The sequence below is a fragment of the Ambystoma mexicanum genome, unplaced genomic scaffold (genome assembly GCF_040938575.1).
Source record: "Ambystoma mexicanum isolate Mex_15411 unplaced genomic scaffold, UKY_AmexF1_1 Mex_scaf49, whole genome shotgun sequence".
In the NCBI taxonomy this organism is placed as follows: Eukaryota; Metazoa; Chordata; class Amphibia; order Caudata; family Ambystomatidae; genus Ambystoma; species Ambystoma mexicanum.
The window spans coordinates 1,091,667-1,108,784 of record NW_027182465.1 but is presented as its reverse complement, the minus strand read 5'-3'; the positions used below and the strand labels follow the sequence as shown (position 1 = coordinate 1,108,784).

The 17,118-nt window shown below is 45.4% G+C and overlaps 1 protein-coding gene across 2 annotated transcripts in view; it reads left to right on the top strand.

Moving 5' to 3' along the window:
• LOC138560842 (zinc finger protein 585A-like) overlaps window positions 1-14,145 on the top strand; it is a 332,450-nt gene extending 318,305 nt beyond the window's left edge. Inside the window, exon 4 of one of the 2 annotated variants that reach the window (XR_011299304.1) lies at window positions 10,795-10,807. Coding sequence is in view for 1 of the 2 variants with exons in the window: in XM_069642749.1 (XP_069498850.1) it covers window positions 11,423-12,447 (1,025 nt within the window). In the remaining variant the exon portion in view is untranslated. Of the gene's footprint in view, window positions 1-10,794; window positions 10,808-11,422 lie in introns of those variants that run through there. The other variant, XM_069642749.1, reaches the window with a different exon arrangement.
• The last annotated feature ends 2,973 nt before the right edge of the window (window positions 14,146-17,118 follow it).

Genomic DNA, 17,118 nt, shown 5'->3' with positions numbered 1-17,118 from the left:
TAAAAAGACACTACCCAAACATTACTACTTGGCGACCTTGATATAGGCTATAATGTCATCAACAATCCACAAGCAACACCAGTATCTAACATCCTGACAGAACTGGGCTTCTCCCAAAGAGTGAATGAGCCCACTCACATCAAAGGGAGAATCCTAGACTGGGTTGCTGACCACAACTGCAACATCTCTACCCTAACTATCCCACCTCAAATTTGGACAGATCATCATCTAATATCATTCTCACTAGATACAAAAATCCCTAAACCCCAACGACTCTGTGCACCACCTACACTTACCAGAAATTTAAAAAAATATGACATTAGACAAACTACTCCCTGGTATCCTGCCCCCTTTAAATGCTATACCAGACAACTCCGATCTTAATATTCTAGTCGAAGAATTCAACAAAATCATGAACATAACTCTTGATAATATTGCCCCGCTAAATCTTAGAAATAGTAAACCACACAGCCATCTAAAGAATTGGTTCACCCCCCTCCTAAAAAAACCTCAGACTAGAAATAAGAAAATGCAAAAACACTTGGAAACTTCAACCCAGGCCGGAAAACAAATTGAATCTAATCAATATTTCATCCAAATGTAAAAAAAAGGGATCCTCTCAGCAAAGCAAGAGACCTACAATAACAGAATTACACAAGCCAACTCAAGCATGAAAGAGTTATTCTCTATACTTGGAGAGATAGAAAATCTCATAACCCCTCAAGACAACTGTACTAAAGATATAAAATGGTGCTCTGAAATCCAGTATGCATTATCCAACAAAGTCCTCAACCTCCAAAAGAAAACAGAACTAAAGAGAGAGACACTAGCCACTTCCACATTGCCCAATATCATAACATCTCCCAAAACTAAACCTTCCACCCAATTCCACTTCTCCAAAGTCTCTATAATGGAGGTGGAGAAAGCAATACTTGGACTCAAACCTTCAAACTGTAAAGGAGATCTCTGCCCAGCACAACTGATCAAAGATGCTGCACGAGACCTAGCACCATTTATCACTAAGCTGATTAATGCCTCCTTTACCACTGGTACCATCCTGAGCAACCTCAAGGAATCTTGGGTGCTCCCGCTCCTCAAAAGCAAACCTTAGACCCGGCTATACCTACCAATTATAAACCAATCACTACTGTGCCGTTCCTCCTGAAGATTCTAGGCAAGGTGGTATACACCTAAATCCAGAACTTCCTTGGACTGAACCAGTTACTAGGCTCTCATCAATCTGGTTTCCAACCACTGCACGGCACAGAAACCGCACTTATCGATCTAAAAGCCCACATTGATAAACTACGAGACATTGGAAAAGCAGCACTACTCCTACTATTAGACCTATCTGCCGCATTCGACCTAGTGGATCACAAGGTAATCTGCAACCACCTAGACACAGCAGCACACTTCTCTACTGAGGCAATAGTGTGGATCCAATCTATCCTTAGTGACCGTACCATGAGGGTCTTCTCACCTACAGCAGCGGCTGACCCCATCCCGATCACTTGCGGCGTGCCACAGGGCTCGTGCGTTTCGCCAACGCTGTATAACATCTTCACTAAACCCCTGTTTGATGACTTGGACCATCTGGGTATCACCTACACCAATTATGCAGATGATACCCAGATCCACCTCCCTCTCACAGGGTACTACGATGAGGATCTAGCAATGGTGAACAGAATGTACAGCATCGTTCAGGCATGGATGGCCACTCATGGCCTCTGCCTGAACGATGACCAAACAGAGCTCCATGTCCTGGGCCCCACCTCCCTCATCAACAAACGAAGTACAAATTACTCTTCCTTCATCATTGACGAATATTGCATCCAAGTAGCTAAGAAAGTAAAAACGTTAGGCATATACCTTGACTCTACCTTATCATTTACCAAACAGGTAAATACTCTAGCCTCATCAACAGCTTACACATGTAAACTAATTAGAGCGGGGAAACAATTCCTATCTCAGAATAGCTGCCTAACTCTAGCCAGAGCTTTAATCCTTTCCAAACTAGAATATTGTAATGCCCTGTACATTGGAGCAACTAAATCCACCATCAATAAAATTCAGATACAGCAAAACAATGCACTTCGAGCAGCACTGAACATTCCTAAGAGAGAACATATCTCGGAAACAAGAAGGAAACACAAATGGCTTACCACTTATGAGAAAATTAGACTTAAAACTGTGTCCCTCACACACAATAACGCCCCTCAATACTTAGCCGACAGATTCTCCAGAACGAACTCCACTAGACAAACTAGACTAGCTAACACTAATCACCTCCAAGTACCCCGATTCAAACTCACCACTATAGGCGGAACTAGCTTCCCAGTCAAAGCTGCGCAATTGTGGAACAAGTTACCCGTCACATTGAGAACAGAACAATCCTTTACCAAATTCAGGCAAAATGTGATTAGCTGGCTGATGGTAACAAATGTTAAATGAATGAATGAACCTGCTCCTGTCTGCTTACCGACATGCCTGCCACAACTGTTATCCCCTGACGGCTATTTTTTCCAATCATCACTTGTTAACCTTTCACATGTAAGACACTCTGTAACCTGTAACTTTCCACAAAGCTGTACGTTTTCTTACCTCCTGCGCCCTTATACCCTAGGGTCTGGTGCGCATAATAAATACTAAACAAACAAACATAGTCTGCCATTAAGTTGTAATAATACCCAGAGAGGCCCAAAAAGACTCTCACCGGGGTTTGAGTAGTGGGAGTCGCCCAGTCATGTACATCCTGTACCTTACTGGGAGGGGTTGGATTTGACGCCCTCCTACCTCATGACCAAGATATGTGACTTTTCTCCTGAGCTATCTGGCACTTGGCGGCCTTGGTAGTGAGGTTAGCCCTTTTCAAGGCCTGCAACACCTTATCCAGATGTGTCAAATGCTCTTCCCAGGTGGAACTGTAGACGGCAATGTCGTCTAGGTAGGCCACACAAAAGGCCTCAAGCCCACTGAGCACATGATTGACCAATCTCTGGAAGGTGGCAGGTGCATTTTTCAACCCAAAAGGCATGGCTCTAAACTGGTAGAGGCCCTCAGGTGTTGAGAATGCAGTCTTTTCCTTGGAATGGTCCGTCAGAGCTATTTGTCAATAGCCTGAGGTAAGGTCAAAGGTGCTCACAAATATGGCAGCACCTATGGTGTCCACAAGCTCATCAGCCCTGGCCAATGGGTGTGCGTCAGTTTTGGTGACGGCATTGACCCCTCTGTAGTCCACACAGAACCTCCAATCCTTGGTACCGCCTGAGTGGTACCTCGGGGCTCTGAGTGTTTATCGCTTCTGTGTAAGCCATGAATACTGTGCAACCTTTTACTGCGCATGCTCTGTTGATTCGTATTCCTGTCTTTGCAGGTGCTCTCCCGGCGCATGCCTCGCGTCCTTTCCTGCGCATGCTGAAGTGATTAATCCCTTGCTGTCTGCATAGTACGCGATCACTGAGCATGCGCAGTCCATGCCACGATGTACGCATGCGCTGCTCACCATACTTTCCCTGTGCAGACTTCTGTGATGAGTGTCTCACCGCTCGGCATGTTTATCACCTCTGCGAAAGACACAAATACTGAGCATGTGCAATGTGTTCCGTGATGAAAGACACGAATACTGGGCATGCGCAGTGTGTTCCATGGTGCATGCGTGCCTTACTGTGCATGCTCTGGTGGGCAATGTCTCATGTCTGTTCTTTGGGTTTGCACCCCGTCGCCCCAGCAATCGGCAGTCATTCCACGAGTTACCGGAGCTCACATTGTCTTGAGGTGCTGCCTCTTACATACATTATGGAATTGCACCTGCAGCCTGGGTGGGGGCACATTACCTTCCATAGGGTTCTACAGTGCCTTTAAGCACCACGGTTGCATCACAGCGCTATACATCATGCAGGTACAACTAATAACGGGTAATTCTCCAGCAATGCTCCGATCGCTCAGTGTCTTTGGGTTCCCTGCCGCTCCCCGATGCAAACATCAGATCCCGCTCACTGGGTGTTAGAAAGGCCTTCTCCAGAGGGTGGGGGTGTAATGGGCCTCTGCAAGGGGCGGGGGTGTAATGGGCCTCTACACAAGGGCTGTCCAGTGGGCATCTACACAAGGGCTGTGCAGTGGGCATATGCAGGGGGTGGGGGTGTAGTGGCCATCTGCACGGGGTGGGGGTGTAGTGGGCATCTGCATGGGGTGGGGGTGTAATGGGCATCTACACAAGGGCCGCGCAGTGGGCTTCTGCACGGGGTGGGGGTGTAGTGGCCATCTGCACGGGGTGGGGGTGTAGTGGGTATCTGCATGGGGTGGAGGTGTAGTGGGCATCTACACAAGGGCCGCGCAGTGGGCTTCTGCACGGGGTGGGGGTGTAGTGGCCATCTGCACGGGGTGGGGGTGTAGTGGGTATCTGCATGGGGTGGAGGTGTAGTGGGCACGTACACAAGAGTCGCGCAGTGGGCATCGGCACAGGGTGGGGGTGTAATGGGCATCTACAAAAGGGCCGTGTAGTGGGCATCTGCACGGTGTGGGGGTGTATTGGGCACCAGTGCAGGGCACTGGAACCGAAAGTGGCCCTGGAAATGTGTTTCCAAGTGGCCCCATGTTAACATATATTGGAGGTTTTGTAACTTGACTTCATCCCACTCAAAAGTGGCCCATGGTACAGAGACCCACCGGGAAATCGCAGGAGTTCCCCCTAGACCACTCCACCACTGGTGCTGTGAGATGGACATTCACACAGGGGGATATCCTGTGTGCATGTGTACAGGGGTTTGTGCTGTGTGCATGTGTACAGGGGTCTGTGCTGTGGGCGTCTGCAAGGGCGGGATATGCAGTGGGCACCAGTACAGTGGACTGTGCAGTGGGAGACTGTGCAGGGGGCTGTGCTGTGGCATCTGTACGGGGGCTGTGCAGTGTGCATCTGTACGGGGGCTGTGCAGTGAATGTCTGCAAAAGGGGTTATGCAGTGCAGCTCTACATGGGGCTGTGCTGTGGGTGTCTGCAAGGAGGCAATATGCAGTGGGCATCTGTACGGACATCTGTACGGGTGCTGTGCTGTGGGCGCCTTTGCAGAGGACTGTGCTGTGGGCATCTGCAAGCGGGATACGCAGTGGACAGCTCTACATGGGGCTTTCCAGTGGGCATCCGTACGGGTGCTGTGCCGTGGGCATCTGTATGGGGGCTCTGCAGTGTGCATCTATGGGTGCTATGCAGTGTGCATCTATGGGTGCTATGCATTGTAGTGTTTCAGCCTGGGCACCACATCGACTAGAAGCTGTGCCTGGGTGGAGGGGCTCATTTTTGTCTCCCCGGGACCTCAAATGCTATGTTTTTAAAAATGGCTTATTCCTGACCCCTCAAGGCCATCCTTTTTCTCGCATCGTCCCCCGCTTCTCAGCAATGGTGACCATGACTAGTTAAGGGTGAGAGGCGTCCAAATGTGCGAAGGAGTGTTAAGGCTTCAGCGAGGAAAACTCGTGCCATATTGTGCAAGTACCTTGCACATTATAGCAATGCCTGACAATGATTTGAGTGTCTTCCATTTGAATTGACCACCTGTTGTCTTTAACTTTCCATTTGATACCAATAACTGTAAAAAGAATTGTACTACCCAAAAGCAGTTGGCTTTTCTGTACTTCTCCCGATGCAGTTGGAACACCAAGAAGGTCACCTTGCCCTTTTATAGCACGCCCTCCGTCGCGTCTCGTGCAACGATCATCTTTGACTATTCAATAGTTGTACAACTGAATAAAACCTTAAAGTTTTAGCACCTCATTAGCAAACTATGGATACTACTTTAATTATTGACTAGCTCTCTCCTCTAAGAAAAATAATTTCTCTTTCTTTACCTAAATTGAACAATCATTTTGTGAAAATCGACCATCTTATTTCCCTTTTATTACTAAAGGAGGGTGACCAGATGATTGCATGTTATCTGTACACCCCTTCTTAGTTTTGGGTATTAGCTGGTGCTAGAAGCCAAATGTTTTGCCTTAGAATATCGATAAGAGGGAGATCAGATAGGAGTGAAGGACACACAGCTTGTCTTTGTTTGGCATTTTACTGACTCAATTGACAGCCTATTGCCAGGCCAATCTCTATGGCCATTCCCACTCACTACCTACCCTTCCCCACCCAAAACGCATCCTTCTGATACCTATTTTACTCTGTCTACCAGCAACATCAAACGTTATGTTGTGTATATAGGGCCTGCCAATGTTATTTTTGTCTGGGAATGGCTCAATTGCAGCTGTAAAGGAACCTTTGGTGTAATAAAGATACCATCACTGAGTGTGCCTTCAGCTACTTGCTTTACAAGCAATACGTCTCCTCACATCTGTTCCTTGCATTGGAGTTTTGTTAAAAAAGCACTGGCAAAGTCAACACTTTTGGCCTGTGTATAGGATACACATTTGGCACACACTGACATCATATGGCCAGGTAGTCGCACCATTTTCCAGCTGTTATCATCTTATTGCCAGGTACTAGGGCCTGGGAAATCCTGAACCCATGTCCATACAAAAGCCAAAACGAATGGTTTTGCCAATGCTTCTTTTTGTCCTGATGAAGGTCCCCTAATAGCCGTAGCCATAAAACACTAACCTCGAAGTGGATGGAAACACAGCGTGTCGCCAGACAACCGATTAGATATAAATGTCACATTAGATATAACAACCTCATTAGTGTCTTCAAATGTGTCCATTGATTTGCAGTGAAGTCTATTATCTGTATTTATAAGGTTTATATAGCACTTTAATCCAAAGCGCTTTACATTATTAAAACATGATCACAAAAAAGAATGAAATAGAAGCATATTTACAAACGTGAAACAAACCAATGAAGCAATATGTAGAGCAATTTACCTGGGTAGTAGAAAGGTGAAGGGAGGGGTGAGGAGTAAGGGAAGAGAAGAGGGAGTCAAGATGGGGAATATAGATGAAGTTTCAAGGGGGAAAGGAGGAGGCGGCATAAGAAGGAAAAGAGAGGGTAGGAAAGGTGGGTAGGAGGGAGAATAGGGACGTAAGAGAGAAGTGAAGGAGGTCAGGGTGGGGGATGAAGAAGAAGAGATTTCAGGGAGGCGCGGATTTAATCGTGCCAAGAGATTTCCAACTGTTTATGCTAAACAGTTGGCACGATCATGCACACATGGGTTCCTTTGGTATTTGAATGATATGAAGTGTTGAGATTTTGTTTACATCGTTTTGTTGTAAAATAAAATATGTAATTTTGTAATAGAGGTTTGCTGACATATTGGGCATTATTTGATTAACCTTAAGTTTGTGTGTTTTTGAGAAAGTTAGGGTTGATCCAGCTCATCCTAGAATGATGGATTAAAGGAGGCTTTCGGGCCCTCTCTGTTAAAGAAAGATCATTGAATCATTCAGGATAAATGCAGGTGTCTTGACTTTGTGTTTTACAAGTGGTTGGTGGACCTGTGGCGTCGAGGTACGTCGATCTTTGTTCTGAGTTTACCTTTTGTAGTGCGTATCAATTAAAATGGATAATTTTAACAAAAAACGGAGGTAATGTGGGGTTTTAGGTTATAGGAAATGTGTATTATCTTACGTATTTCTAACATAAACACACAACAGTAATAGATTGTGTAATAACCAGACAATTTGGGCTTAGCTAACAATTAGCCAACGGAGAAACATTTGCTTATAACAAATGTATGGAGTCCATTTGCATAGAATACATTAATTTGAGACCAACATTAATGTGATTTGCTTCACAGATGTCACCCCAGTTTGGTTTTTAGTTTTTCAAGTAACGTTGGTGCTCGCCACTTATTGTATACTATGATAGCTTAGACTATATATACTTGCCAAAATGGCATCTCATGTGAGCCTACACAGACTCCCAAACCTTCCAACACTACCGGGCAGGGGAATGTCAGAAAGGGAAGTGGACATGGATCATCTGGTCTGGAGAGGAGTATGCCTCGTTCCTCATGCATACCCAATGCAGAGGACGAGGGCTGTGGAAGGCAACAGCACAATACAACACATGTGAGGCCGAGGAGAGAATGAATGAGCAATCCATATCTAGGCTTTCCAGAGATCTCCCAACAACCCGTTGCTCAGGCTTCCTGCAGGTTTGCCCCTACCATGGTGGGATGGTCCATTGGGCAGACGTCCTGGGAAAAGGTAGCATTGATGGTGATAGCCAGGCACTAGAGTACAGAGAGATGGGCATGGCTGAAGGCAGCAGCAAGGTGCTGTTTAATAGACCAAGCACTGGCAGGCAAATTATTCGCAGTATCACGGCAGGCTGGTGCGATATTAATGATGCAGGGAGAGAGAGTGCCTGGGCCAGGCACAGCCTTTACTCCTGCTAGAATTACATTGCCAACTTGTGGTAGTGTTCAGCTGTAGGTTCCTGACAGCCCAGCTGAGAGCAGTTCACCAACTTGTGAAACAATGCAAGGATCTGGGAAAACCTGTGCATTACATTTCTGGTAGAGGAAGATGATAAAGATATGTGTCTCATCAATGAATCAATGGTCTTTGCTATGTCGGGAGGGGACTGGGTCAAGGGCAGGAATCTGGCTCATTCTGCGTCTTAGTAAAGAACCTGAATAATGGAGTTTTTAATTAGTTTTCACTAAGCAAATTCAGAAGCATGCATGTAGAGACTAGGATGGGGGTGTTGAGGTACAGCAGGGCATTCTACTTTTTATTGCAATCGCCTATTATAGTACATTGTGGCCAGATAAATGTATCAACATTCGGGGAGCGCAGAAATTGGAATTAAGGGGACTCAAGATTGATATGTGCCACCAAGGATATGGTTAGGCCAAGATTGTTAAATATTGTGGGCCTTGACAGCCTAAAAAAGAGGTGTTACTTCTGGAGGGTGGTTAAGCTCACACAGCCTATGGTGGTGGCTACACAGATGACACACCTGAGAACAGATGAGGGGGAGCTTGTCTTCTAAGGATTATCCACTCCGAGCATAGAGCACTCCCAAAAACTGATTTCATTGTGTCACCTCAAACTGGTGTTTGTCCCCCATACTGGAAAGCTCAAAGGTTCTCGCATATACTGTTGTGATAGCTACCTACACTAGACACACAATACCTACACCAGACACACAATACCTACACCAGACACACAATAAATGTAGGTCTGGCAGAGAAACAGGTGGACAGTTGGGGTGACTATGCATACTATTAACACGTACATACATCTTATTCCAGGGTCGCTGCCATATGGGTTGCAAGAGATGCAGGCTTTAGAATTCTCCTCCCTTTCACGTCATGGATCTGTGGGATTATGTTGAGCAGATTCCACTGGAGTAGGTTGAGTAGAATTTCCACAGTAGATCAACAGGAATAATGTGTGTAATCACTAAATGATGTCATCAATTTGTGGATATCAATGGTGACGGGGCAACATCCCCATTAGTTACCGGGGATGTGATGAAAGCAGTTTGTGGTCACAGCACAGAGGATACAAGGGCACGCTGAAATTGGACCTAAGATGCAAGGATCAGAATCCACAAAAAGGGGTCTGGGTCAGGTTGGGGGAGCCTGGTAAGTAACAGACCCATTTACACCCACTCCTTAACAGTAAAACAGAGTGTGTACCACCTCCTGAAAACAACACTGTGGTATTTTGAACAGGGAAACGGACATGGGATCCCTCTGGCCAATTAAATTTAGTACTTAGCAAGGGTACATTTATATAAAAATTAGGAAGGCAAATGGGGTGATATTGTGGAGTTCAGAGTCTTTCATACACTTTCTATTCTTTTGGTCTCTGACACATACTCCAAATCCATCCCTCATCTCCAGTTTATCTAGGTTTAAAGTCAATGGGCCTCATTCCTAGTACGGCGCTAACCAATGGCGCTATTAACGCATTAGTTGACGCCGTACCCGGATCGGCAGCGCCTTGGTGGATGGCGGAATTACCGCCCCATTCCAAGGTTGGCGGGGCGGTAATTCCCCATTCACCAAGGCTCTTCCCCATTCCCAAATGAGCCCCCATAGGGCTCAATGGGAATGGGGAAGATGCAAATAATGGTGACCGTTCATTACGGTCACCGTTATTGGCTTGGAGGCCCCTTTGCGCCCTCGACTTTAACACCTGCTCAAAGCAGGCGTTAAGGGCGAGGGCGCAAAGGGAACTCGGAGTATGGCGGTAAGGGATTACCGCCACCGGTCTCGTTACCGGTGGCCGCTATCCCTTACCGCCATACTCGGAATGAGGCCCGAATGTAGTGGCAGCATGGCCTGTGCCATACTCACCATGGGAAGAGATTGGCGCTTTCCTTTTTTAAATCACAATTCTGTCCTTGTTTCTTCGATATTGCTGTTTGTTGGGTTATATTTTTCATGTTTGGGCCAATACACAAGTCATCAGTGATTACATTATGGACTGGTGAAACAGGTGCCCAATTGGTGGCAAACACCTGCTTTTTATCATTTGTGTATGGAAACTTGGCGCTTCCATGTGCTAATTTTGTCATTTCTCAATAAATATATAAAATATGCATTTAAAATGTTTGTCACCACGCCTGTGTTTTTCCCTAGTGTTTTGGATGCAAAACATTTCTTAATAAAAATGAATCGTATTATTCCTGCTGCCTGTTACCTCTGTTCCACTAAATGTTCCCATTGGAGCACCACTTCTTTGCCACCTATTAGGGTGCCTTTCCCCAATAGATGGCACTTCAAAGTCAAATAAGATACTACGTGAGGAGTTAACATCACTACTACTGAGTAGAGTTATTAAATATGCTGCCTGCGATTGTGAACGTATTGAAACTAATAATGTGCTTCTCCTTTTATGTTAATAGGTGACTGCCCCAGAAATGCAAAAACAGTGATTGTTCGATTCTCTGGACTATTGCAGTGAAAAGCCTTATTGTTGGAATATGCAATTTCCAAGCATCTTAGAAGTGCGCAAATTTGGGCTCCAGTTAACTTTTCAGAGTATTTAGGAACTGGGCTTCGAAGTCTGTTGATACATTGATGGCTTCCATCCATGCAACCACTTCGTGGTAACATCCAGTATTCAAGCGTGTTCCTTCTGTAAATCCTGGGGGAGAGGTATATCTAGCATGAAAATGATAATGTGTTATGTGCAGTAAGGAAAGCATTTTTCATTTGAGCTCTGAATTTGGAAAAGGTTAATTGAAAAGGCTCCTCTTAAGAGAAGGCACCTGACAAAATAAACTGGCAAGACACGTTACACATGCACAAAATGTGGGAACAATTGCCATCAAGAGCATACTTACTGCCCACATGAGGACATAGGTGAAAAACCTTATCAGTGCACTGAATTTGATAACGGCATCATGCAAATGGATGTCATTATCAGCCACCAGCAAATGAATAAAGGTGAGAAACCTTATCAGTGCGTTGAATGTGGGAAAGGGTTTGTTCAGAAGGGAGCGCTTAGTAGCCACCAGAGAACACATACAGGAGAGAAGCCTTATGGGTGCACTGAATGTGGGAAAGGGTTTACTACAAAAGGAACGCTTACTATCCACCAGAGAACACATACAGGAGAGAAGCCTTATGGGTGCACTGAATGTGGGAAAGGGTTTACTACAAAAGGAATGCTTACTATCCACCAGAGAACACATACAGGTGAGAAACAGTTTGAGTGCATTGAATGTGGAAAAGGGTTTGCTCAGAAAGAACATCTTATTAATCACCAGATAACACATACAGGTGAGAAACCTTATGAGTGCACTGAATGTGGGAAAGGGTTTGCCTGGAAGGGAAATCTTACTATCCACCAGAAAATACATACAGGTGAGAAACCTTATGAGTGCATTGAATGTGGGAAAGGGTTTGCTAGAAAGGAAGTTCTTACTGACCACCAGAGAACGCATACAGGTGCGAAGCCTTATGTGTGCATTGAATGTGGAAAACGGTTTGCTCAGAACGGACACCTTATTAGGCACCAGAGAACACATACAGGTGTGAAACCTTATGAGTGCACTGAATGTGGAAAAGGGTTTACTACAAAGCAAGAGCTTACTATCCACCAGAGAACACATACAGGTGAGAAACCTTATAAGTGCACTGAATGTGGGAAAGGGTTTGCTACAAAGCAAGAGCTTACTGTCCACCAGAGAACACATACAGGTGAGAAGCCTTATGAGTGCATTGAATGTGGAAAACGGTTTGCTCGGAAAGGACACCTTATTAGGCACCAGAGAGCACATACGGGTGTGAGACCTTATGAGTGCACTGAATGTGGGAAAGGGTTTGCTACAAAGCAAGAACTTACTATTCACCTGAGAACACATACAGGTGAGAAACCCTATGTGTGCTCTGAATGTGGGGAAGGGTTTGCTTGGAGTGGAAATCTTACTATCCACCAGAGAACACATACAGGTGAGAAACCTTATGAGTGCATTGAATGTGGAAAAGGATTTGCTCAGAAAGAACATCTAATTAATCACGAGAGAACACATACAGGTGAGAAACCTTATTAATACACTGAATGTTGGAATGGGTATGCTACAAAGGGAGTTCTTAGTAAGCACCAGAGAACACATACAGGCAAGAAACCTTATTAGTGCACTGAATGTGGGAATGGGTTTGCTACAAAGGCAGTTTTTAGTAAGCACCAGAGAACACACAGAGGTGGGAAACCTTATGAGTGCATTGAATTTGGTAACGGGTTTGCTTGGCAGGGACATCTTATTAGCCACCAGAGAACGCATGCAGGTAAAAAAAAATGCCTAACTGCATTGAGTGCAGGAACTGGTTTAGTCATAAGGTACGTCTTGTTTACCAGCACTGAATCAAAAATGGTCAAATTTGTATACTCCCTTTTTGCAGTGATTCTTAATGGCCCCTCTTCAACTTTTCTCTTTCATGCAAACGCTTGGTAACTCTGCTGTGTGGTAGAATAGGGCCTCATTACGAGGTTGGTGGTAGCCGTCCCTGTGTAGCATGCATGGCTACCGCCACCAGCGAATGGGCAATTACTGTCCCATTACGAGTTGAATGGGCCGGTAATTGCGGGTGGCGTTGTTGGGCAGAATGGAGATGGGGAGCATGGATGCACCGTTCACACCGTACCGCCAAAGTTATAATGAGGCCCATAGTCTTGATTCTAAAATAAATAAATGGGTGTGTCTCTAACTTATAACATTGTTCATGTGCTTACCAATACATACTAATGACTATGAATGGAACTGGATATCTGGTCTCTGGCATGCTCACGTTTAGTCATGAATGAGGAAAAAGGAACAGAGGTCATGGGATCGTGGTTCCACTGGCCTCATTGTCTTTTCTGGTGCAAAACACATAGAGGCACAGAGCCGTGCCGAGCTCCCTGATGGCAGAAATGTTTCTAGGGAACAGCTGCATTGGGATATTGATATCATAAATGAGTAAACTGTGTCAGGAAGGAATACATTAGAAATGCCTCTACTGGTACACCCCCATAAAGTAATTTTAAATTCAACATCAACACATAGGGATTAAAATTCTGCACATTTCAATTATTTGGAGCCCTCCTGAATAATAAATATGCAGAAGGCTATATTCTCACACGGCAATTAGACTAAGCTTGGCACAACACATGTGCAAAGACTGTTTTGCCAAGGGAAAACATGGATAATGGCATCCATAAAACTGGAATCTCCAATGTTACTCTAGAAGCCCGTTTCCAAGAAATGCAGGCCTCACAAGGAGTGCCATCCTCGCTGAATGCTGCAGTGTTTCCACTTTGTGTATCATGTTCTACAGCACCACAGTTTCCTTTTCTCCTCAGGATCCCCTGTACTGTATTACACTATTGCCTATCTCTGTCGGAGCATTTAGGATTATTAGATGGTTCCCTAGCTTGGGATCGACATGTAGGGGTGTGAGGGTGCATGCCCACTATTAAAGCACTAACTTAAAAGAAATTAGTTTGATGAGAAGGGCACAGAGAAGGTGTCAAATTATGTGGACATGTATTTTAGAAAAGTGACATTTTATGAATAGAGTAGAAAGGGCAAATACAATAGACATATCCTCTGTGTTGTGAGACAGTAAAAAGCATGAAAATTTGGAAATGCAATGGTGCCTTTCAGTCTGAAATGAGAGTTGTTGGTGTAATGATATCACAGCTGTTCTCTAAATTCCAAGAAGGAATAGTGGACATAAATGTTTATAAAATAAAGCTGGTCTTGGATAAACTGACATGTCTAATTTAAAAGTCTCCCACCGGGATTCATACACTGAGTGAAATGCTGATGAAATGAATATTGAGCTTCAGCCAAAATGTCACTAAATTGTTAGTAGCTCCATTTGTGTTAAATCTTTTTCCCCTACTTTAAACTGCATCCTGAAACAGGTGATTCATTTGTTTTAATTGGTGGGATCACCTCTATTCCAGATATATGCTGGAATGTATTTTATTTTTGGATTTGGAGAGTGCGCTACAGCCCACAGGCATCGAGGCGCTATAAGGACATGGAAGAGAGCTTGCTCGAGGGTTATAGGAGTGCGGCCCATGGAGAAATGCTTAATACATATTTGCTTGGTTACAGGCTAATAAGTTACCTTACAGAACAAACAGTAAATGAGTGACAGAAAGAACACAGATACAAGAATGCATAGCATGATGGGATGGGCCATTCAGACAAATAGCCTGGTTTTGATGGCCTTCCCGAAAGCTGCATGAGAATCAATCATCCTGATCGGGCAGGGAGGGTGTTCCAAAATTTTGCGGCCATGGTTGGGAAACTGGAGCCCCCAGCACGTACTCTACGTGAGGGAGGTGCAGTGATACGATTGTCATAAGCAGACCTAGATGGTCTGGAGGAGGTCTGTTTGGTGATCCTGTGTGCTAAGTAGGGGGGTGCCAGGCCATGAATGTATTTATGTGTGAGGGCCAGTGCTTTAAAGACAATCCTTTCCTTGACAGGTAGCCAGTGTACCTGCCTCCTGACCCCAGAAATGTGGTCCATGCTTGAGATGCCTGTTGCGGCCCCTAAGGCATTGTTCTGAGCTATTTGGAGTTTAGCCTGATTCTTCTGGGATGTCCCAACAAAGAGGGCATTGCAATAGTCCAGCCTTGAACCAATGATGGCCCTTGCGATGGTGATGCAGTTCTGTTGGGAGAGGAAGGACCTTATTGCATTGATCAGTTTAGAGTGATAGGCTGCGGAAGATGCAATGGCATTGACCTGCCTATCCATGGTAAGGCTAGGTTTGAGATACATGCATTGATCATTAGAGTGATAGGCTGCAGAGGATGCAATGGCATTGACCTGCCTATCCATGGTAAGGCTAGGTTCGAGATACATGCATTGATCATTAGAGTGATAGGCTGCGGAGGATGCAATGGCATTGACCTGCCTATCCATGGTAAGGCTAGGCTTGAGATACATGCATTGATCATTAGAGTGATAGGCTGCGGAAGATGCAATGGCATTGACCTGCTTATCCATGGTAAGGCTAGGCTCGAGATACATGCATTGATCAATAGAGTGATAGGCTGCGGAAGATGCAATGGCATTGACCTGCCTATCCATGGTAAGGCTGGCTCGAGATACATGCATTGATCATTAGAGTGATAGGCTGCGGGAAGATGCAATGGCATTGACCTGCCTATCCATGGTAAGGCTAGGCTCGAGATACATGCATTGATCATTAGAGTGATAGGCTGCGGAAGATGCAATGGCATTGACATGCCTATCCATGGTAAGGCTAGGCTCGAGATACATGCATTGATCATTAGAGTGATAGGCTGCGGAAGATGCCATGGCATTGACCTGCCTATCCATGGTAAGGCTAGGCTCGAGATACATGCATTGATCATTAGAGTGATAGGCTGTGGAAGATGCAATGGCATTGACCTGCCTATCCATGGTAAGGCTAGGCTCGAGATACATGCATTGATCAGTTTAGAGTGATAGGCTGCGGAAGATGCAATGGCATTGACCTGCCTATCCATGGTAAGGCTAGGCTCGAGATACATGCATTGATCATTAGAGTGATAGGCTGCGGAGGATGCAATGGCATTGACCTGCCTATCCATGGTAAGGCTGGCTTGAGATACATGCATTGATCATTAGAGTGATAGGCTGCGGAAGATGCAATGGCATTGACCTGCCTATCCATGGTAAGGCTAGGCTCGAGATACATGCATTGATCATTAGAGTGATAGGCTGCGGAGGATGCAATGGCATTGACCTGCCTATCCATGCTAAGGCTAGGCTTGAGATACATGCATTGATCATTAGAGTGATAGGCTGCGGAAGATGCGATGACATTGACCTGCCTATCCATGGTGAGGCTGGGCTCGAGATACATGCATTGATCATTAGAGTGATAGGCTGCGGAAGATGCGATGGCATTGACCTGCCTATCCATGGTAAGGCTAGGCTCGAGATACATGCATTGATCATTAGAGTGATAGGCTGCGGAAGATGCAATGGCATTCGACTGCCTATCCATGGTAAGGCTAGGCTCGAGATACATGCATTGATCATTAGAGTGATAGGCTGCGGAAGATGCGATGATATTGACCTGCCTATCCATGGTAAGGCTGGCTCGAGATGCATGCATTGATTATTAGAGTGATAGGCTGCGGAAGATGCGATGGCATTGACCTGCCTATCCATGGTAAGGCTAGGTTTGAGATACATGCATTGATCATTAGAGTGATAGGCTGCGGAGGATGCAATGGCATTGACCTGCCTATCCATGGTAAGGCTAGGCTCGAGATACATGCATTGATCATTAGAGTGATAGGCTGCGGAAGATGCAATGGCATTGACCTGCCTATCCATGGTAAGGCTGGCTCGAGATACATGCATTGATCATTAGAGTGATAGGCTGCGGAAGATGCAATGGCATTGACCTGCCTATCCATGGTAAGGCTGGGCTCGAGATACATGCATTGATCATTAGAGTGATAGGCTGCGGAGGATGCAATGGCATTGACCTGCCTATCCATGGTAAGGCTGGCTCGAGATACATGCATTGATCATTAGAGTGATAGGCTGCGGAGGATGCAATGGCATTGACCTGCCTATCCATGGTCAGGCTGGGCTCGAGATACATGCATTGATCATTAGAGTGATAGGCTGCAGAAGATGCAATGGCATTGACCTGCCTATCCATGGCCAGGCTGGGCTCGAGATACATGCATTGATCATTAG